General features: G+C 38.6%; 2 protein-coding genes across 6 annotated transcripts in view; both read left to right on the forward strand.

Moving 5' to 3' along the window:
• Nucleotides 1–5,429, forward strand: part of fsd1l (fibronectin type III and SPRY domain containing 1-like) — a 60,801-nt gene extending 55,372 nt beyond the window's left edge. For all 5 annotated transcript variants that reach the window (XM_049465178.1, XM_049465193.1, XM_049465199.1 and 2 more), the window contains one exon: nt 2,652–5,429. In XM_049465178.1, coding sequence (XP_049321135.1) covers nt 2,652–2,774 — 123 coding nt within the window. In that variant the 3' untranslated portion in view covers nt 2,775–5,429. The remainder of the gene's footprint in view (nt 1–2,651) is intronic.
• Nucleotides 5,430–7,949: 2,520 nt separating this feature from the next.
• fktn (fukutin) lies at nt 7,950–23,282 on the forward strand. Its single transcript, XM_049465220.1, has 10 exons — nt 7,950–8,059; nt 9,779–9,975; nt 13,710–13,766; nt 13,863–14,063; nt 17,338–17,615; nt 18,129–18,261; nt 19,000–19,129; nt 19,221–19,354; nt 20,467–20,591; nt 22,262–23,282. The coding sequence occupies exons 2-10, from the start codon at nt 9,874–9,876 to the stop codon at nt 22,473–22,475; spliced, it is 1,374 nt and encodes a 457-aa protein (XP_049321177.1). The 5' UTR covers nt 7,950–8,059; nt 9,779–9,873; the 3' UTR covers nt 22,476–23,282.
• The last annotated feature ends 1,156 nt before the right edge of the window (nt 23,283–24,438 follow it).

Genomic DNA, 24,438 nt, shown 5'->3' on the forward strand with positions numbered 1-24,438 from the left:
GCTGTTAGCAGCTCCATTCAGTACAGAGGAGATTTAGGAGAACACATATTACACATATTAATAGGGAAGTAAATCAACAGAGGTTAATGCCGAGGTCTGCAGGTCTGTTGAGGTCTGTATTTGGGACGGGTAATAACACTAACTCACAGTCACACTAGTTCAGAGTTCCTGCAGTTTGGGGAATTGTATGAAGTCTGTATTTAAATTTAAAAATGGGAAGCCTCCAATTGTCTACACCAAACAAGGGATTTCAACACTATAGCATGATTTTTCTAGTGTTGTTCTGTTAATACATCTGCCTAAATTCCCTTCATAATATACTAAATAGTATTTACACACCCAGAGTCAGTAACTGAGTTATTGTGTTGGCTGGTGAGTTGATTGGTTTGTGAGTTAGTAGGTTGGTTTGTTATTTGATAGATTGGTGAGTTGGTTGGCTGGTTAGTTGGCTGGTTTGTTACTTGATGGATTGGTGAATTGGTTGGCTGGTTAGTTGGCTGGTTTGTTACTTGATGTATTGGTGAATTGGTTGGCTGGTTAGTTGGCTGGTTTGTTACGTGATGGATTGGTGAGTTGGTTGGCAGATTAGTTGGCTGGTTTGTTACTTGATGGATTGGTGAGTTGGTTGGTTTGTTACTTGATGGATTGGTGAGTTGGTTGGCTGGTTAGTTGGCTGGTTTGTTACTTGATGGATTGGTGAGTTGGTTGGTTTGTTACTTGATGGACTGGTGAGTTGGTTGGCTGGTTAGTTGGCTGGTTTGTTACTTGATGGATTGGTGAGTTGGTTGGTTTGGTACTTGATGGATTGGTGAGTTTGTTGGTTTGTTACTTGATGGACTGGTGAGTTGGTTGGCTGGTTAGTTGGCTGGTTTGGTACTTGATGGATTGGTGAGTTGGTTGGTTTGTTACTTGATGGATTGGTGAGTTGGTTGGCTGGTTAGTTGGCTGGTTTGTTACTTGATGGATTGATGAGTTGGTTGGTTTGTTACTTGATGGATTGGTGAGTTGGTTGGCTGGTTAGTTGGCTGGTTTGGTACTTGATGGATTGGTGAGTTTGTTGGTTTGTTGCTTGATGCATTGGTGAGTTTGTTGGTTTGTTACTTGATGCATTGGTGAGTTGGTTGGCTGGTTAGTTGGCTGGTTTGTTACTTGATGGATTGGTGAGTTGGTTGGCTGGTTAGTTGGCTGGTTTGTTACTTGATGGATTGGTGAGTTGGTTGGCTGGTTAGTTGGCTGGTTTGTTACTTGATGGATTGATGAGTTGGTTGGTTTGTTACTTGATGGATTGGTGAGTTGGTTGGCTGGTTAGTTGGCTGGTTTGGTACTTGATGGATTGGTGAGTTTGTTGGTTTGTTGCTTGATGCATTGGTGAGTTTGTTGGTTTGTTACTTGATGGATTGGTGAGTTGGTTGGCTGGGCCAGTTAGTTAGTTGGTTTGTTACTTGATTGTTGGGTGAGTTGGTTGGTTGGTTGCTCAATTGCTTGGTTTGTTACTTGATGGGTGTAAAGGAAAATGGGATACCGAGTTGCAATGAGTATAACCTGTCATTGTAATAAGAAAGTATGTTTATTGGAAAAGAAAAATCCATACATAAGTGTTAGCTTCACACAGTTCACAAGACAAATACAGAGGATAGAAAGATGAGAGCATGCTCTGGCTCTCACCTCCCTTATAATCATCTTTATACCCCTTTCTGGGAGGGACAGAACATTTTAGAAACATCCATACATGGTAAAGTCATCTCTTATTTGTGCCTAGTCATACCAAACGTGACCAAAGCGTTGAGTTAATGTTCTAAATTCTTGGGTGTCATGTTCTCTTAAAAAAGGAAGTGAAACTAACATAAAGAGTATAGTCTGGAACAGAGAAGTATGTGTGATCACGCAGGAACCCTGCAAATAGGGCATGTTCATGCATACATTTAGTTTGAGCACAGTGTTAATCTTACAACACAGTGTTAAACAAAATACATTGTTTTAAATTGGTTTGGTACTTAATGGGTTGGTGAGTTGGTTTGTGTGTTGGAAAGTTGGTTTATTACTTAATGGGTTGGTAAGTTGGTTTATGTGTTGGTTGGTTTATTACTTAATGGGTTGGTGTGTCGGTTTGTGTGTTGGTTGGTTTGGTACTTGATGGATTGGTGAGTTGGTTTGTTACTTGATGGTTTGGTGAGTTGGTTGGCTGTACAGTTAGTTGGTTGGTTTGTTACCTGATGGGTTGGTGAGTTGGTTGGTTTGTTACTTAATGGTTTGGTGAGTTTGTTCATTTGTAACCTGATGGGTTGGTAAGTTGGTTGGCTGGTTATTTAGTTGGTTGGTTTGTTACTTGATGGCTTGGTGATTTTGTGCTTTGGTGGGTTTACGAGTTTAATGATTAGTTGGTTGTTGAGTTGGTTGATGGATTGGTGAATTGCTTAGTTGGTGAATTGTGTGAGTTAATTGTTTGGTGGGCTGGTTGAGTCAACTGCTTGATGGCTTGGGGATGTGGTTATTCAGTAAGTTGGTTGGTTTGCTGGTTCATGATGTGCTTCAAATCCAAAAGGAGACAGTGTCACAATACAAAAACTAGAAGGACAACAGTGCACATAAGTTGAACTTTGAAACAGTTGTGTTCAACTAATTTAAATCTGACTTTTTTCTGTGTCTCGCAGGTGTGGTGTGGGGGCCTCAGTCTGTCGACAGGTTTACAGGTACCCAGTGCGGTTAGAAGCTTCCAGAAGACTGAAAACGGTCTGGGCGGATCAAACAGCAGTCTGAACAGCATGGCACACTAACACTGAAAAAAAAAAAAAAAAACTGTTGTGCTTTTAAAGCCACCCAGCGTGTGCTGATGTAGAACCAGCTTCCCTGGTGTAACCTCCACAAACAGCCCATAAACCTACACTCCATGTCCTGCTTCCAGAAACGCACTTCCTGAGGAATACAGCACCCACTTTTGGAATACTGTGAGGGGTCATATGAAGTCCTGGAGTCACTGGCAGGAGCCAGAAAAAAATACACACATACACACTACTCCGCCTTCGTCTGCTCCAATGAAGATTAAATATATTGTTATACGTTGTGGGTATATTCCCAAAGTGCTTTGGGATATATTTCCAATATATTTCTTTTTTTTGTGTGTATAGGTATTCTAGGAGAAATGCCTCTTTTTGTTTGTTGTTTGTTTGTTTTTGTTTGTTTTCTCTTTGTTTCTCGTTATTTAACAGATGTTTGCACCAGAAATGCTAGTGGCTTTATCAGGGAATAGTCGAGTGCACTTTTTCCTTTACTAATTTTAGGTTGAATTTGTTATGATTTATTTTGGACAAACTGTAAACTTCATAGTTTTCTTTGGAACTGAAGACGCTGTCCTTTATTGTTTTATGATTTGTCAAATTATTTTATTGAAAATGTAAAATGTGTCGTTTGGTTTAGTTTGTTGTGTGGTTTAGTATGTATGTGTGTGTGAGTATGACCTATGAGTGTGAGTGGCTATTACCTCTTGTCTGGTCCGGGTATTTACTTTCATTTTATATTACACCCTTAACATTAAAGGTGCTACAATGGGTTCTTTGAATGATGCCATAGAAGAACCACTTTTGGTGCATAAAGAACCAAGACTGCAATGTTTTTATGCTAACCAATGCTCCAACTAACCATTCAACCCACTACAGTAGATAACCCACCACTAAACAATTCAACTCAACAACCAACCAATCAACCCACTTGATAACAAACCACTAAACCATTCTACTCAACAACTAACCAGTCAACTAACTAAGTAACCAACCAAACAACTAACCAACTCCCCAACCAATCAACCAAACCAATTTGTCAGCCTGCCAGCCTACTCACCATTTAATCAACCAAACAACAAGCCAGTCATCCGATGGATGATTCAATTAACCCGTCTACAAACTAACCAACAAACCAACCACCCACTAACCATCAAAACCTACCAACTAACCAACAAATCTGCCTATAAACCAATCATTCAACCAACCAGCTCGTCAACAAGCTAAACAACTCAGCAGCCAACCAAATCAACAACTGACCAGTTAACCAATGGAATTCTAAACAACTAACAAACCAACCCAAAATTTCACTTATCAGTGTCACTGTTTTCTAAGTTTCAAGTTGAAAATTTCAGCTTAAAACATGCCCACATAAAAATGGGACACATTTTGGTTAAATTCACCATAAACTCTGTCTGGTTGTCAAACCAGCTGTGAAAAAGCTCAAAGTCTTTAGATAATAGTTAATAGTTGTTTGTAAATCTTCTGAAATTATTTCAAATAATCAGAATATTTAACTCTAATGCCGTCAACTGAGGCATCGTGTCCTTTTTATCTTCAGCATCTGATTTCTGAGGTAAGTGGAACCACAGCATTGGACCTTTTTTTTTAAATGTTTAAAAATGCCAGAAATGTTCTTCTGTGACATCACTCAAAGAACCTTTTAGTAGCACCTTAATGTTTTAATTGTGTAAGTATTTGTAATAACTGTGGAATTACACATTAACCACCCTGTAATAACAGTGTAACTACTCTCCTGGTATTTACTGGATCCACTTGTACAGATAAAATTTATTTAGAATTACAAAATTAAACTTCGTAGGATTGCATGAAATAAAAAAAAATGACAATGCAATTTTATTTTTGCAAAATATATTGCAATATTATAAATGTAACAATACAGAAATTTTACCAGATTTCTCAAAAATTAAACGTCATGATTATTAATAATAAACTTTGGAGTAAAATAAAGTATATTTGGCAAATGTAAGCTGCTTATGGTAGACAAGTCATGGTAAATCAAAACAGTTTTAAAAAATACTGTTAGAAAATAAGATTTTAGAAGAAACTGAACGCTGCACATCAATATATTGTGCGGTCCTAATAGTAAATACCTCACCAGTAGTTACATTGTTGTTGCATGTGTTATTAATGTGTAATTACATATTTATTAAAGGCACTTCATATAAATTGGGGCCTATATTCTTCCTTGGACTCTCAATATCCTTATCACCATTTGAAATATGAACCCTGTAGTTTTTACTGCGGTATGTGAAGTGGTACGGTGAGTGAATATGACTGTGGGAAACGTTTTTTTGCACGATGTAAACAATTTCAATGCTGCTTCTTTAGTTTCCTGTTAATACTGAGTCTACTTTAGTCCTGTCAACCAAAAATACTGAACGTTTTCAGAACGTCGCCTCCTGGACCTGGACTCCAGACCGTTTTTCATGATGGCTAACCTGAAGGACATTTTTTGTTTGTATTTCTTTTTCTTTTCCTCAATGCTTTTGATTTATTTTTAAATCCTTCAATTTATGCGCATATCAGTAACCTTCAGGTCTGTCCATTCAACAGTTTATTGTTTTTTTTTTTTTTTAACGTCATATATTCAGTTGTGCAAAACTGGAAAGTAAACTAGGTTTCAGCTCTTTATGTCTGTGAGAATTCTTCATAAGATTCTGTTGTACATATTTAGGCTTGGATTTCTTAGTCTGTACATTCATTTCAATGGGGAATATGCATTCATGCTGCTGTGAAGTCCTGGATTAGGCTTAATCTGCTTTCACACCTACCTTGTTTTGTCCAAAACTTTCAATATCAGTTTAATATGAACCAAAAGAGCAGGTGTGAAAGGTAAAATTGACCCAAATTTAGTCTGACCTAATGAGATGGTCTCAGTCAGGATGAACTGAACCATGAACCAGTTTGTCTGCAGTGTAGAAACCCTTTTTTTTTGTTGGTTCAGACTTTCAAACCAATTACATGCATCTGAGGCAGGTTATCATCATTTATTTAACAGTAGCAAAAGAAAAAGAAGAACTAGTGTTATGCTGAACTCTGACTCCCCTTTGTAAGCATGTGCATCATGCAACAGTATGGGTACAACAGATTACAGTGCTGGTGATCACTGTATCTACTGTAACTGTAGAATAACCCTAATTTATAACAGGTAAAACAGAAGTTAATGGAGTTTGTTACACTTATTCCACATTTGTACTTGGTACTGGCAGGTAGCCAGAATTTGTCACAGCACTTGAAAAAGGCAACTTACCGAACTGACAAAATGCCAACATCAGGCGCACGCCTTTTATTACCTAAGCATTGTTCTTTTATAGTGTTCTTAGTCGCTAAACTGCAGTGTGAAACCAAAACTCACTGTTCCCAGTGTATACAATATAACAAATATGTCAACTTTGATCTGGACCCTTAATCAGTCCAACTTAAAACTTAAACAGTAACTGATTGCAGAGTGTTCTTTGAGTTAGCTTAACTTAGTTTAGACTAAAGTTCTTCTGACTAACTGTATTTTAGTTTTGATCAACAATAAATATAGATTCGAGCATGATTAAAAAACATGATTATAAGATGTATAGTTTACACTTAGTTTACTTTATTTTATAATCTCCTAAAGCCCTATACGGAAGGGATAGTGATAAAACTCTTGCATCCGGACTGCAATTGAGAAAACAGGAGGACCTGTTTTTTGGCTTTCTTGGTCACATGACATCGCTTTCAGTAGCTGCTTCATTTCCACTCGCTGTTGTGTTTAAGTGGATCTCCGGATTACATGGATCTCCGAAGTCCGGACGGGACTAAAATTACAGGAGGACCACAGAGTTCAGCGAAAAACAGTAGAGGACTTCTGAGAAAAACGTGCATGGTCATTCTGGACAGGAATAAAATCACAGAGGACCCCCCATAAAAGAGAAAATTACCCCAGGACCCCTCTTTTATCTCGTTACAAGCAGGCAGTTAGACAGTTACTCCACTCTATTGCTGTGAGACATTGTACATTTCTGTTCCTAAGAAAGAACATAAAGAAACATTTACTGTGTATGTGTGTAGTGTGGTTTCACAACTCTAGGGTGGCCCTACAGTCTAACTGCTGCAGCTGTGAATAAACAGCAAGCAAAGTAAAGGGGAGGAGCCACAGATTAAACATCTTACACAATATTTAATCACATTTAGCTGCGTCATATTTATTAATGTTTCTGAAGCTTAACACAATATGTATAGTTGATCAAACCTGAGTCGCAGAAGTGGAAAATATTTGAGTTTATGACTAAACTAAATTGTGTTTATGACTAAACTAAAAAACACTGAAATCAATTACTCTGTAAATGCCACACCAGGACACAGCACGAGTTTTAATCAGTATAAATTAAACTGTGATGCTTTTTTGATTTTATAATTCTTCGCTATGGTATATTAAAACTCTGCACCACATGACCCTACACAATTAAAGATAGAGCACCACTGCCCTCTGCTGGCTCAGCAATAAAGAGAGCAACTTAACATTAAGACCTGTAAATTACAGACATTAATATACAGATAGCTAGTCATTCATTATTTTTTTAAACCAAGGATATTAAAAAGAGTTTATCCTGCTTTTGTTGGAGTAACTGTCTCCACTGAATCAGCCTAATATTGCCGTGAAATTAATTTCCATGATGAGCACATTGTTGCTGTCCAATGAAAAACATGTGTCTCAAAAAAACTTTACAGAAAAGAGATACAACTTTCTAAACTTTTAATCGAAGGCAATGTAAAAACTGTTTATTTCAGGTCATTTTGGAGGATTTCTATTGGTCCATTTATCAACCAATTTAAATACAATGTAAGGGAGAATTTGTGTGTTCAAATTATGTAGAAAACAAAAAAAAAAACACAAAATAAAAAAAGATTTTCATTGGACAGTGACGATATGTGAATGTGTTTTCCAGGCAAAATGTGATAAAAAAAAAAAAAAAAAACACAAATGCATGAAAAACATGGCCAAAAAGAGAAACTAACCATTGAACCATATTTTTTCATTATGGTTTTCTTCTGCTTAAAAAAATCATAAACATTTCTAAACCTTTAAAACGCTTTTATTGTGGCAATTTCTGCCTCTGCAGAGCTTTGGAGGGGGTGCTGCGAGCTTTGTTCAAAATCGCGTTTCGTGCTGTTTGTCCCTCGGCTCCTGCCGTCCGGCTGTGTTTGCTGGGGGTTGTCTGGGTGTGCTGGAGCCTGGTGTTTCTAAATGAATGCAGTCCGGAGTTATTTTACCTCTCCTCTGATGAGTAAGTGCTTCTACTGATACACTAAATAATATAAATACTCATTTATTACCTTATTTAGCACTGGAGCTAACAGTCTAACATTATATACTACTGTATACTACTATAGCACTGCAGCTAACAGTCTAACATATATACACTACTGTATACTACTATAGAACTGCAGCTAACAGACTAACATTATATACTACTGTATACTACTATAGCACTGCAGCTAACAGTCTAACATATATACACTACTGTATACTACTATAGCACTGCAGCTAACAGTCTAACATTATACACTACTGTATACTACTATAGCACTGCAGCTAACAGACTAACATATATACACTACTGTATACTACTATAGCACTGCAGCTAACAGTCTAACATTATATACTACTGTATACTACTATAGCACTGCAGCTAACAGACTAACATATATACACTACTGTATACTACTATAGCACTGCAGCTAACAGTCTAACATTATATACTACTGTATACTACTATAGCACTGCAGCTAACAGACTAACATATATACACTACTGTATACTACTATAGCACTGCAGCTAACAGTCTAACATTATATACTACTGTATACTACTATAGAACTGCAGCTAACAGACTAACATATATACACTACTGTATACTACTGTAGAACTGCAGCTAACAGTCTAACATATATACACTACTGTATACTACTATAGCACTGCAGCTAACAGTCTAACATTATATACTACTGTATACTACTATAGCACTGCAGCTAACAGTCTAACATTATATACTACTGTATACTACTATAGCACTGCAGCTAACAGTCTAACACATATACACTACTGTATACTACTATAGCACTGCAGCTAACAGTCTAACATTATATACTACTGTATACTACTATAGCACTGCAGCTAACAGTCTAACATATATACACTACTGTATACTACTATAGCACTGCAGCTAACAGTCTAACATTATATACTACTGTATACTACTATAGCACTGCAGCTGACAGTCTAACATTATATACTACTGTATACTACTGTAGCACTGCAGCTAACAGTCTAACATTATATACTACTGTATACTACTATAGCACTGCAGCTAACAGTCTAACATTATATACTACTGTATACTACTATAGCACTGCAGCTAACAGTCTAACATATATACACTACTGTATACTACTATAGCACTGCAGCTAACAGTCTAACATTATATACTACTGTATACTACTATAGCACTGCAGCTAACAGTCTAACATATATACACTACTGTATACTACTATAGCACTGCAGCTAACAGTCTAACATTATATACTACTGTATACTACTATAGCACTGCAGCTGACAGTCTAACATTATATACTACTGTATACTACTGTAGCACTGCAGCTAACAGTCTAACATTATATACTACTGTATACTACTATAGCACTGCAGCTAACAGTCTAACATTATATACTACTGTATACTACTATAGCACTGCAGCTAACAGTCTAACATATATACACTACTGTATACTACTATAGCACTGCAGCTAACAGTCTAACATTATATACTACTGTATACTACTATAGCACTGCAGCTAACAGTCTAATATATTAACATATACTATCAGTTTAATGGAGCTGAATTTTGTAAATAAAATGTTAATAAAAAAGATTCTAGGTATCAAATACATGCTGGATTGTGTACATTTAATTTCTGTGCTCGTTTTGTTGTGTCTCTGTGTTTGCAGAGCTCCATGCAGCCATCACCGACTGACCACAAGCATGGTGACGGAGTCAGCCTTATGGCCCTGCCCTTTACAGTCACATCCAACCAGGCGCCCCCATGCCTAGAATCAACAAGACAGTGGTGCTGGCTTTGCTCATCACCACCAGTTCCATATTCCTCTTGTTTCAGCTTTACTACTACAGACAGTACATAACCACGGTAAGCAAATACTGCAGACATGCTGACAGAATTCCATTTTTAACACCATGGTTAAAGAGGGAGTTTTTAATTCTATTTCTTAATTCTATTATTTTTTTTTTTATTTTAACGTGAATTTGATGGGATTGACATCAAGACTTTAGGACAGTAATTTTAAACCCTTGATGTCTCTTTGGTTTGAGGGTCATTATCTTCTTCACACATCTAATTATGTTCAATTTTCTGCCTTGAGCTCATGGTTTAAGGTTAGATTGACCAATATACTGGGGACTGACTACCACCACCATGCTTAATAGTTGATACAGTGATTTGGGTTGCTTCAGTTGTCGATTGTGCTGGACAATTATGGCCTAAAAATATCTTCGATTTTTTCACAAAAAAACATCTGATTTCGATTCAAATAGTTTTTTCCCAAAAACTACTACTTGACAAAGCTGTGGTTCAAAACTAGGTTTACCTGTAAAAAAAACATGTATTCAACCAGGTTTTTGTGTCGAAAGTGCTGGAACAGTGCTAGAACTTTTTTCTGGTACGCAAATATTTGCACGTTCGTCTGTGAGAGGTGCTGGTAACCATGGGCGCAGATGGCACTGGGGACGGGGGGGACATGTCCCCCCCAGATTTATAGTGACCTCATCCGAAATCTATCATCTACAAGCATAAACGTTGGGGTTTTAATTTAATTAACTGTACGTTTGTGGAGTTTTGTGTTCCACAATGCCCTCGTTTTTAAACTAGGAAGCGTTCAGTTCAGAGGTTACATTGTTCGGAGCTCCGTGTTCCAGTTCCAATGTAAATTTAACGCACCTTCTCAAGTCCGGGGTTCTAAGGAGCTGGTAACTGCCTGTAGACTACAGACACAGGCAGTTACCAGCTCCTTACGGTACGTGTCCACTAGCACTTTTTTCAACGCAATCCGCTGCGCTGGATCTCCTTGCTCGTTTTTGAATTAAAATGAAGCAACATAAGTAGACAGTCATATGTTTAATATTTTTATTTTTTTACCAACCTCACTGTAACCTATAGCTCTATAAATCCATATTCTGCCGCTTTCAGCTTCTCTTCTGTGGTTGAAATGCGCCTGTTCTGTGTGTGTGTGTGTGTGTGTGTAAGAGGCTTGTGTGTGTGTGAAGACGCAGCCTGCTCTTCCCTCATTGGCTGGACGCAGCCTGCTCTTCCCTCATTGGCTGGACGCAGCCTGCTCTTCCCTCATTGGCTGGACGCAGCCTGCTTTTCCCTGATTGGCTGGACGCAGCCTGCTTTTCCCTGATTGGCTGGACTGGACACAGTGCCAACAGTGCGGCGGCCGGATTTATTTGAATAAAGTTGAGCCGGAGGGCGGAGCTGCGTTAAACACTGCGTTTAACATTGTCTTCCTGGTCTTGCCTAGGCTGTAGCAATGAAGAAACAAAAAACAATAACATATAACAATAACAATATTCTAAAGTTTATTGCAGCATATATATACGTATATATATATATATATATATATATATATATATATATATATATATATATATACGTATATATATATATATATACGTATATATATATATATATATATATACACGTATATATATATATATATATAATTTTACAGCTTGGTCCCCCCCAGTTCAAAATTTCCATCTGCGCCCCTGCTGGTAACCAAGGTAAGATGGATAAACACTTCAGAAATGAGTAACATTTTCGGATATTTTAGATTTAAAAAAATAAAATGTCTGTATGTAAAAATCGCATTTACTCCATTTTGAAATTGCATTTAAACTGTAATTCGAATTAACCAAATGAATCATGAAAATAGTTTTTGATACTTTTTCTGATGTAAACCACAAAATATTCCTTTCAAATGTTTGCCTATATGGTCAACTGACAAATTCCATCTAACAGTAAGGTGTCGATTTTGGAACCGGTGTTTTCCCCTGTTTCTTGGCTGGTAGACTCTCAGTCTATGGCTAGGTAAAACCAGGTCTGTGCGTTGGTGGTTCTTCGATGGTTCCTTACCGCCTAGACCACCCAAACAAACCCTTTTAATGGGGAACCGGGAAGCTACCAGCTGTAGCACATCATGACCATAACAAGAAGTTAAGTTAAGTTGACTTTGGCAAGTTGTAAGACATTTAAAATCACTTAAAGCTTGGTCTGCTAGTGGGTCCCAGATAGATTGTGCCCCAAAATGAATTATGTGACCATCTGGCTAGAATTGTCCATGCAAATAAACAAGAGATTCTCCACATTTAATGCTGGAGACCCCACACACAGGCCATTGTAGCGTTGCACTCTTTAGCTTCCATGCAACATTGCAAAGTTATTGGATATTTTACTAGTCTTTCATAGTTTTTAGAGCTGCGTATTTCACATAAAATCACTCTGAATTGTTAGAATTTCCCTTGAAGCACCACTTTCATAAATGATTAACAGCGTATATACCCTTTTAGATTGATTCTAAAATCAAGAATTGTTTTAACCCCTTTAACAGGCCAGGATTTTTGTCAGTTGTCTGCCTGACATTACACCCCTAAATCTTGAGGATTTCTATTCAAGCATTACATAAAAAGCTTTCATGATTGATAAGGGACATTACTGAAAAGCGTAATTGTAATAGAAAATCTATATGTATTAAAGGTACATTCTGTAGGAAAAGAAAGTGAGCGTGTGAAATAGTTACAGCAGTCCAATTTCAAAACATCACAGAGAGTAGTCTTCCCCCTCCCACCCCTCCGAAGCTTATTTGGGTTGCCAAATTCAGGAGGCTGAATCAACACAAAGTTTAGACCATTAGAAGAGGCAGACAATTTAAGAGTACTAGCGTGCGAGCTTTGCTCTGCGCCGGACCGTGGGAGCTCCGCAATGCACCGGACCGTGCAAACTCTGAGAAAGTACCTGACTGAATTAGCTATAGCCAGTTAGCTTTTACCTGTTCAGGAGAAAAGTAGCAGTCGGTCTTGTAGTCTTTTTGAACTCAAGTCTCCAACTTTCCAACTCACTGCCAATATTCACTCTTGTTATATTCCTTTTTTGGTCACTGAGCTTTTTTGAGACATGCTGAGGCTTTTTAAGCTGTGTAGCAGCTGAGGTTTAACTGAACCAGCTCTGTTAGCTCCTTTGCTGCAGCACCCATTGCTGTAGTGTAGTGTTACTGCTGGCAACCTTGGAGGTGGTGTTAGTGTTGGGGAAGGAGCAGCAGGAGGAGTCAGAGGACAAAACAAACACAAAACCCGGGACGGAGTGAACACTTAAAATAGGAACGTACTGCTGAAGCTCTGCTAACAAGAGCTGCCAGTGCTTTCACTCAACATGTTTCCTTAATATCTGATGATACATCCTGATCATTTTATCATTTACTACTATTATATATTGGTCCTTTAAGTAAATCTTCTAATGCCTGAACTTGATTTTAAAATCAATATTTTCCTGAATACAAATCAAACGGTTTATGTCCTCCAAACGTCTAGTTTTGTTATGTTTGTCTATTTTTTAAGTCTATTTTCAAACCTGCAGAATTTGGGTTGATTCCTGTTAATGATTTGGAATTATTAAGTGAAGTAAAGTGTGAACAGGCAGCTTCTCAAAGTGTCCTGTAGGAGATTTCAAAGAATCTAAATAAATTAATTTACTGCAGAAAAAAGCGTTTTTATGTCACCTACACCTGTATCCTGTATACAGGAAAATGCATTTTAAGGGGTTAATTCACTAAGCAATAATTGTATTTTATTAATTTTTATTTTTTAAAGAGTGGACTCCATGTATTGGGTGGTAAAGGCTCCCTGGTGGGGAAGGAGGCACAGTGGGTGAGTCAAAGCCATCATCACAGAACATAATTCACACAGCTGTCAATAACACTGGAACTATTAATGATTATTTATTGTTTAATCTCTGAATTGCAGCACTTGGTGAAGAAGTTTCTCGGCCTGGCCCATAAGTTCAACCTGCCTGTGTTTCTGGCGGATAAAGCCTCCCTGAACCTGCTTTCCCAGGAGGCCATTCTGCTGAGGGACAGCCAACTGAAAGAGCCTCACTGCACCTTCCTGTGTACGCACCGGGACTTCGTCACCTTCGGCCTGCTCGGAAACCTCTGGAAATATGATGTAAGAGTTTCTACACTGCGATGCCAAAAGTCATGGGATAGTAGTATTCAAATTGTTCCAAAAGTGTTACCTCAGGGGATGGCTTGAGAATGCCCACTCCTGTATAATGTGTGAGGTATTATCTTGTGGGTGACAGTGTTCAATGTGCTCATGGAAAGGTGACGCAAATTATGGGATTTAGAAAGGCCTGTTGAATAGGTCGTATCCTTTTTGAAGCCATCTACCTCCTACTACTACCTACCTTCCTTCACTTAAATTTTCTCCAAACTGTCGACAACTGCTCGCTCTGTCTCTCTCAAACACACACACACACACACACACACACACAAAAATTGTGATTGGTGGTGTCTGGATGTAATTGCTTGTTTAGACATAAGCATGCAATGTTGTAGACCCCATACACAATGCAGTGTCCTTTAGCTTTCATTTGACATGGCAAACATCATGGAACACAATATTATTAGGTTCTGTCCTATGACATTTGGCATCTGATTGTACACAGTGGATAAATCATTGGTTGCTCATAATTAACATCAGTTTAATTGGCTCTAAAATAATAATAAAATACTACTAATAATAATAAAATCACATTGAATTTAAATATGTTTTTTGAATACAGTCCGGGTTATCACCCGAACGTCCCTTTCAGACAGCTTCCTCTTACAGTGAGTCCAAGAAGTATTTGATCCCTTGCTGATTTTCTTTGTTTGCCCACTAATAAAGACACTATCCTTCTGCACTTTTAATGGTAGATATATTCAAACATGGAGAGACAGAATATCAAGACAAAAATCCAGAATATAATTTTAAAGAATATATTTTAATTAATTTGTATTTCAATGAGGAAAATAAGTATTTGATCCCTCTTGCCAAACACACTCAATACTTAGTGGCAAAGCCTTTGTTTGCAAGCACAGCGGTGAGACGTTTGTTGTAGTTAACCACAAGTTTAGCACACACACCAGGGGGAATTTTGGCCCACTCTTCTTTGCAGATCCTCTCTAAATCATGAAGGTTGGTGGGCTGTCGCTTGGCAACTCTGACCTTCAGCTCCCTCCATAGATTTTCGATCGGATTGAGGTCTGGCGACTGGCTGGGCCACTCCATGACCTTAATGTGATTTTTCTTGAGCCAATCCTTTGCTGTATGTTTAGGGTCGTTATCATGTTGGAAGACCCAACCACGGCCCATTTTCAGATCCCTGGCAGAGGGGAGGAGGTTGTCCCTCAGGATTGTGCGGTACATGGCTCCATCCATCTTCCCAGTGATGTGGTGAAGTAGCCCTGTACCCTTGGCAGAGAAACACCCCCAAAACATTATGCTTCCACCTCCATGTTTGACGGTGGGCACAGTGTTCTTGGGGTCATAGGCAGCATTTTTCTTCCTCCACACATGGCGGGTGGAGTTGAGGCCAAAAAGTTCAATTTTGGTCTCGTCTGACCACAAAACCTTCTCCCAATAACTTGGTTCATCTTTCAAATGATCATTGGCATACTTGAGGCGCCTCCACATGTGCTCTCTTCAGCAGGGGTACCTTTCGGGCACTGCAGGATGTGAATCCATTGTTGCGCAAAGTGTTGCCAATTGTTTCCTTGCAAACTGTGGTCCCAGCTGCCTTCAAGTCATTTGCTAACTCCTGCCGAGTGGTTGCAGGACGATTTCTGACCGTTCTCAGCATCATTGCCACCCCACGAGGCAAAATCTTCTTTGGAGCACCGGGCCGAGGTCTGTTGATTGTCATGTTATTTGTCATGCTCTTTAAACTTTCTGATAATTGCACCAATAGTTGTTACTTTCACATCCAACACCTTACTAATCTTTTTGTAGCCCATTCCAGCTTTGTGAAGGTCAACAATTCTGACTCTGAGGTCCTGTGACAGCTCTTTGGTTTTACCCATGTTGGAGACTTGAAATCTGTGTGATCTGTCTGATTCTGTGGACAGGTGTTTTTCACACAAGTGATTAGTGAGAACAGGTGGCTTCAGGTCAGGTAACAAGTTGATTGGGAGTGTCTAACTGGTCTGTAAAAGCCAGAACTGCTAATGAATACTAAGGGATCAAATACTTATTTCACTCCATGAAATACAAATCAATTAATATATATTCCTTAGATTTATTTTCTGGATTTTCTTTTTAATATTCTGTCTCTCCATGTAAGAATACATCTACCATTAAAAGTATAGAATGATCATGTCTTTATTAGTGGGCCAACGAAGAAAATCAGCAAGGGATCAAATACTTCTTGGACTCACTGTACATCCACAGTTAATCCTGTTGGATGTGGTTGATGGCTTGGTGGTATGCTGACACTACCCTGGATACCGTGGCTCTTGATACATCACAAAGACTTGCTGTCTTGGTCACAGATGTGCCAGCAAGACGTGCACCAACAATTTGTCCTCTTTTGCTCATAATTAACTTCAGTTTAATTGGCTCCAAAATAATCTTCCTTGCTTTTTGAATTCGGATTCAGCAATGAATAATCAAGCCTAGAATTTAAGAGGTGTAACTGATTTCTGTATAAATCAAACCAAATTCAACTTAATAAGTGGTATATGGTAAAGTTGTGAGATTCCTAAACACTTGTCATGGAATCAGAACAATATCAAGTCTTGTGGTCAGTGTGGCTGAGTGGATAACACCACCCCCTGCCAGTGAGCTCCTACATGTGGCAGACTAGGGTTCAATTCCTGGTCTGGGTAACTGAATGCTGGGCTACACCAATAAGAGTCCTATCTGGAGAGGATTAATTTCACAGGGGGTCCTTGGTTAATTTTCTTTTTTTATGGGGGGTACTCCCCATAAAATTTTATTCATGTTCGGAACTACTGCGTATGTGTTTTTCTCAGATGTCCTCTGAGAAAATTACAGGCTGAATTACCTGCTGTTTTTGGCTGAACTCTGTGGTCCTCTGGTAATTTTAGTCTTGTCCGGATCCACATCTCTGAGTTTCTTCTCCTCGCGTTTAATAAAATAGCTATTTGTCCACTGCCACGCACTGTAATTACACTGGGGGCTTGTTCCACATAAACACACATAAATACAACAGCGAGTGGAAATGGAGGAGCTACTGAACGCGATGTCATGACCGAGAAAGACTTAAAAACTCACTGGTCCTCCTGTTTTTTTGTTTTGTTTTGTTTTTTTTTTTCAAAGATTTTTATCAGTGAGAAGTGAAAAATATTTTTCACAGACGTCCCCCTGAGAAACTAATCCCTTCCAGATAGGGCTAAATTCCATAAAAAAAAATTTCTCATTGATTCTTCCAACACAGGCCAGCTTGCTGGAGGCAGCAGAGGACCGTGGCCTGGAGCTGCTGCAGGTTGGGGGAAAGGACCCCCGGCTGGTCAGCATGGACGACCTGATTGGCAGCGAGATCCCTCTGCACCTCCTGTTCCGCTTCAACAGTCGCGTGTTGCACGTGGTCGTACTGTACGAGCGCAGCGGCAACTACCTGTGGCACGGACCCCTGCGTCTCAAGGCCAGCGCGGACCGCACCTTCGCCCCCTTCGGAAAACTGGACTTTGGCCGCTATGCAGGAGCCTACGACAGGTAGCACATGAGCGGACACATCTTATATACGCAAAGCTGGAGTCCTGGACCTAGATCAGGGGGATTTATTGGAATGCAGTCTATACTTTTAATAACTAAACATAGGCTATGTTCACATCACAATCCTCATTTATTGAGATTTTTTGCTCAGAAATGATTTGGCAGTTAACACATAGTATGCTGATGTTGTGCCAAGTCCCATAACCTCAGAAGAATCTGACTCCCAATAGGCTTGATTTAGGGTGTGTCCATGTGTCTTTGCTATCATAATGATGAGAAAAGTACACCTGGCTTGATTTATAAAATAGTCTATTGGCGGGGTGTATTAACATTACAACGCGCCTAGCGCAGGGTGTAAGATAGGGTCCCTATAAGTCCAAATGTTGTGTGGATTTTGTTGAAATAACCGACAGTTACTCCACCAAAACTCTTTTTAATAGCCTTAATTTTCGAAGAAACATTGAATGAGCATATAATTTATATGATATTAAAGGATTTTGTTCCTTTTTCCAGGCCAGAGCTTCTGCTGACCACTCTAGATGGCCTTGATGTGCGGATTCCAAAAAACTTCTCACGCTTCCTGGGCGAACTTTCCAACAACCGCTTTCTGGAATGCAGATATCGAGAAGCTGCAGCCTTCTATCAGGTTTCCTACCAAATTACTGTATAATGTGTCTAAAACAAATTGAAACAGAATCTGATTTACTAGTGCATCTCAAAAAATGTGAATGGTATAATAATATAATAAAAGTTACTTTGTTTTAGTAATTCAGTAAAAAATGTGAAACTCATATATTATATAGATGTATTACACACAGAGTGATCTATTTTAAGTCTTACTGACAATGAAAACTCAAAAATCAGTCCATCATTGACCCATCACTGATCATCAGTAAATTTTACATTTAATTTGTAAATCAAGGGATCAGAGTCTGGAGGAAGAGTGGAGAGACACACAGTCCAAACTGCTCGAGTTCTAGGGTGAAGTTTCCATCAATCAGTGATGGTTTGGAGAGACATGTCATCTGCTGGTGTTGATCCACTGTGTTTAATTATCAAGTACAAAATCAGTGCAGTGTTTTCATTCATTTCACTTCATGCTTCCCTCTGCTGACAACTTTTATGGAGATGCGGATTTCATTTTCCAGCAGGACTTGGCACATTGCCCACACTGCCAAAAGTACCAATTGATCTTATATCATATTCAAATTTTCTGAGACACAATGCTTAAAATAGATCACTCTGTGTGTAATACATCTATATGTGATATATATGTGATCACAACGAAATTACTGAAATAAAGTAACTCAAATTTTGAGATGCTCTAGTATTTATAACATGGGCCATTGAAAGCTGAGTTTTAATTATAGCTGTCTCTGCCCAGTTGTACCCAGATGATACATCTCCAGAGGCTATGGACTTCAGGATGAAGGCCAAGAGTCTGCTCCACCTGGCTGCTCGAGTTCTGTCTGAGCTTCAGGTGCCGTTCTGGTTGAGTAGTGGTACATGTCTTGGTGAGTAAACACCACAGTGGTCAAAAATAAAGACTATCAACATCACTGTTTACAATATTTAAAAGCATGTTATTGTTACTGTTTCCCACAGGCTGGTTCCGGCAGTGTAATATCATCCCGTACAGTAAAGATGTGGACCTGGGCATCTGGATCAAGGACTACAGGCATGACATCACACAGGCCTTTCAGAAAGCTGGACTCCCTCTCAAACATAAGTTTGGAAAGGTAGATCCCATTTCACACCACAGGAGGTCATCAAAGTTTTGCCAGTTTGAAGGTGTGTAGTGATGATGAACTCTGAAGCTACATGAAGTTTGGAGGTGTGTAGTGATTGGTGTAGTGACTCTGCAGAAAGTTGGTGAACTCTGTGCACTATGCTCCTCAGCATCCGCTGACCCAGCTCTGTTATTTTACACTGACAGAGCACAGAGTCGCTGTCGTTTCCAGTCTCTTCCACTGTGTTATAATATCACTGACAGTTGGCTGTGGAATATTTAGTAGTGAGTAGTGAAATTTCATGACTGGACTTTTTGTTGTACAGGTGCTGCATCGTATCACTGCACCACAGTGCTGGAGTTCACTGAGCTCCTGAGAGCCAGAGACCCATTCTTTCACTAATGTTTGTAGAAGCAATCTGCATCACTAGCTGCTGCTTTTATTACACACCTGTGGACATGGAACAGCCGAGTTCAATTATTTGGATGTGTGAGCGAATGCTTCTGGCAATATATTGCAGGTTTTCATAGGACAGATTATTTAAATTTGTCTTCCTCACTTTGTTTCTGGTCCTTTTCCTCACCATTGTACACCAATTCTGTGCTATTATATACCAGTCGGTGGTGCTATATTTTAGAATCGTAGCGCTGCCACTATGATCAGGAGATTACCAGTTCGAATCCGGTTCATGTAGCTTGACATCGGCTACCAGAGCCCTGAGAGAGCACAATTGGCCTTGCTCTCTGGGTGGGTAGATGCACAGACTCTCTTTCTCCTCTTCACTCCTAGGGTGATGTCGATCGGCACAGGGAGTCTGTGAGCTGATGTGTCAGAACCTAGTCGCTGCGCTTTCCTCCGAGCGCGCTGTGCTGTGATGCTACTCGGCAATGCTGCATCAGCAACAGTTCAAAAAGAGGCGGAGCCTGACATTACGTGTATCAGAGGAGGCATGTGCTAGTCTTCGCCTTCCTTTGTGTTGGGGCATCACTAGTGATAGGGGGAGTCCTAATGAGTGGGTTGGGTAGTTGGCCTTTTGTGGGATAAAAATAAAATAATAATAAAAAAAAGAATCTTAGTGTGTGTTTTAAAAAAAAGATATTGGTTTGTCTGTCTTTGTGCAGATAGAGGACAGTCTGGAGCTCTCTTTCCAAGGCCTGGATGTTAAACTGGACATTTTCTTCTTCTATGAGGACGGTGACATTGTGTGGAATGGAGGCACGCAGGCAAAGAGCGGCAAGAAATTCAAGTACGATTTGCTTTTCTACACAGTACTACTGCATAAGAAACTGCTTTACACTTTGGAGACAGATTAAATAAAAGTTTTTTGCTACTATTACAATACTTAGGATGTTTTTCATGTAGAAAGATAACTTTTTTCTTTCCTTACACTGATACCTATAAAGAAATCATTAAATCATATTACGTCTTAAACCAAGACAGCATGACAGTGATCTGAAGCAAACAAGAAAGTCTACCCCAAAACCGTTAAAACAAAATAAGAAATGTTTTTTTTTTGTAATAGACATGTCAGAGTTACAGCCTAAACCCTTTTGAAATGTTATGGCAAGACCTAGAAATTTCAGTCTTACAAAATATGAATGTTGAAAGAAAACAATGCACTGTTCCCTCACTCCCCCTCCCATCCCCACACCAGTGAGTCTAGGTAATTGAACATGCAACTTTCAGATTTCTAGCCATTTTTTAATCTTTAGTGTACAGCTGCTGCAAATACCTGAACAACAACCCCCCTTTGGTCTTGGTTCAGATTTTTTATGCAGTGTTCCAGACAAAATGTCCTCAATACATCTCATGAAATAAACTACCATATTTCTTCGCACTATAAGGTGGACGTAAAATCCTTTAATTTTCCCAAAAATCATCAGTGCGTCTTATGTATGAATTTTTTTAATTTTTTTTTTGTTAAGGAGCAGTAGAGGCACTACGCGGAAGTACAGCATTTATACAGGAGTTTCAGTTTAGTTCTCCAGCAGTATTAGCATTAGCTCTAGCTTTTTGGCAGTCCAGAGATGAGTATATCGGCCAGTAGCCTGCTGCTATCCCCGGCTAGCACTGCTGGAGCAGCATTAGCATTAGCCGCTAACCACAGTGGACCGTTGCCTGCGTGTTTACCGTGTTAAGTCAAGCTATGCTGGGCAAACCGCTAGCTAATACTGCCCTGGCTTATTGGAACACTCAGGGTTCCTCAGTGTAGTGCTTTTGGGCAGCATTAGCCGCTAACCACTAACGGTTAGCCGCTAATGCTCCAGCTTTAGAGGAAATCTGTAAATCTAAGCTTACTGTAGATAATTAGAAGAGCTTTACACACCCAAATAAACAGTTTTCAGGAGAGAAAGCTGTGTAGATTAACATCCATCGTTTGTTTGGCTTGTCTGACCCTTCTAAAATGTTTTGTCTAAGAGTTACAGTTTTGTTTACTTAAATTAGCTTAGCCCAGTGGCAAGACCTGCTAAATTAGAAGGGAAACATGGCAGCACCCTGGTTTCTACTAATAGTTACTAATGTTGCATTATGTTTATAAACATATAGACCAAAAAATAGAGATTCATTGATAGTGCGCCTTATAGTGTGAAAAATCCTGTACATTTCCAAATATTTGTGGACACCCCTTATAAGGAATGCATTTAGCTACTTTAAACCTGCATCGATTGCTGATACAGATTAACACACATAGCTTGTCTAGTCCATTACAAGACGAATTGCCAATAGAATGGGACTCTCTGAAGCTGATAAACATAAACCTGTTATTATTCTCTGGAATTGTTGCTGAATTCAATCACAAACTCACAGCAATGTACCAAATATTAGTACATTTACAGTAGAGAAAGGTACTCCTTGATCCTTGGTGTCCCAATACATTGGTCCCTATAGTTCACCCTGTATCTTTTTCTTTTACAGGTATGTTTTCCCGCGGTTCAGCCTGTGCTGGACAGAGCTGCTGGAGCTGAAGGTCAGAGTGCCCTGTGAGACTCTGGACTACGTGATGGCCAACTATGGACCAGACTGGAACGTTCCTGTGAAGACCTGGGACTGGAAGAGCTCTCCGCCCAACGTGCAGGAGAACGGGGTGTGGCCCATTAAGGAGTGGGACGATGTCATTCAGGTATACTGAAGCTTCAGTATACCTAACAATGACTGAATTAGATTTTTTTTGGTAAAGGCTGCTATGTTTAAGTTCTAATGTGTTAAAATGTGGGTCAGTTCAAAAAGATTGTAATACAGTATTTACCACTATAACTCTCTCTAGTCAGAAATTCTTTCTTGGGAAAAGTTTCAAGGATTATTTCTACATTTCTCAACCTGCAAACCTTATACCTCCATCTTTCCAGTTTTACTGGAGAGGTAAAACAATCCTTCAATTAAAATTGTTTAATGGAAGACAATGTAAAAAGATTTTATTCATTTATATATTCATTTTAGATCATTTCTATTGGTCCATTTATCATTCATTTTTAAAATGGATTCACATTAAGGTCTGTGGTAATTGGCCATTTTCTTCAGATGCAGATGGAGATCAGGTTAAACAGAACTGAATCATTATGTCTGTAAAAGCAGTCAAAAAGAAATGTATATAGATGAATCTCTCATAGGTGAGAAGATTGACAGTGGCATGATTAACACTACTCTGTATGGTTTGAAGTGTTCGTTGTTTGTAAATGCATTGAGTGTGTGTTAATAACGAGTGCAGTATTCTGACTAACTTTACTACTGAGTCATGTTTGTTTTTATTCATTAAGAAATGTAGCATTTCTACCACATGCACTCACACACACTTAAATACTTTATGTACAGTATGGTACATGTCTGGGTTTAACAAACTGTTTTGTTCATGTGTTTTATGTCATTTGTTATACAGTTTGAATTTGTTTTGTTTTTTTTTGTTGAGAAATGTGCTATAAATAAAACTTATTAAATATTATTGTATTAGTGCTTGTTCATCCCTGAGGTAACACTTTAATATCAATTTACACACTGCTGTCCCCTTACTTTGGCATTTCATTGTATGTAATACTTATACTACCTTTACTGTTGGACTATTTGAATTTCTTCAGTTTTCAAGATATTAATACAAACTCTGTTCTGTTAACACACTGATCCAGAATCTGTTTTATACTTTAGATTCACATTTATCTTTGAGGACAGATCTGCTCACTCTTGGTATTTTAATCTCAGTGTCAGTTGCTGCTTTTCCTTCACGCTGTGAAGCTCCAGCTTCAATCACCTCAAATCACCGTCTCAGTTCATCAGGTTTAGATCAGGGGTTAGTTGAGGAAAAAAAAATTACTCTTTACTATATAATACTTTATATGTGTCCCTTAACTGTTTTCCTGACTTTAATATTAATCTACAATGTAGAAAAAATAGAAATGAGAAGGTGTGTCCAAACATTTGAATGGTACTGTATTTTATTAAATTTAAGAATATACTATTTAAACTAAAGTTAAGGTATTATCGACCATCATTCAACCATCCAACCATCACTGATCATCAGTATATTTTACATTTCATTAGTAAATCAAGGGATCAGAGTCTGGAGGAAGAGTGGAGAGACACACAGTCCAAACTGCTTGAGGTCTAGTGTGAAGTTTCTACCAATCAGTGATGGTTTGGAGAGACATGTCATCTGCTGGTGTTGATCCACTGTGTTTTATTATCAAGTCTAAAGTCAGTGCAGTTTTGTTTTCCCACAAAATCTTACAGCACTTCATGCTTCCCTCTGCTGACAATTTTTATTGAGATGCAACATAACATTCATTTTCCAGCTGGACTTGGCACACTGCCCACACAGACAAAAGTACCAATTGGTTTTATATAATATTACAATTTTCTGAGACACTGATTTGTGTGTTTTCATTGGCTGTAATTGATCACTCTCTGTGTGTAATACATATGTATAATATATGAGTTTCACATTTTGAACTGAATTACTGAAATAAAGTAATATTATATTCAATTATATTCAAATCATATTCTAATATTATTAAGCAATTATTTATTTTAATTGTTGATGCTTATAGCCAATGAAAACCCATAAATCAGTGTCTCAAAAAATGTAAATATCATATAAGACCAAT

Source organism: Astyanax mexicanus, chromosome 1, assembly GCF_023375975.1.
Source record: "Astyanax mexicanus isolate ESR-SI-001 chromosome 1, AstMex3_surface, whole genome shotgun sequence".
Lineage (NCBI taxonomy): Eukaryota > Metazoa > Chordata > Actinopteri > Characiformes > Acestrorhamphidae > Astyanax > Astyanax mexicanus.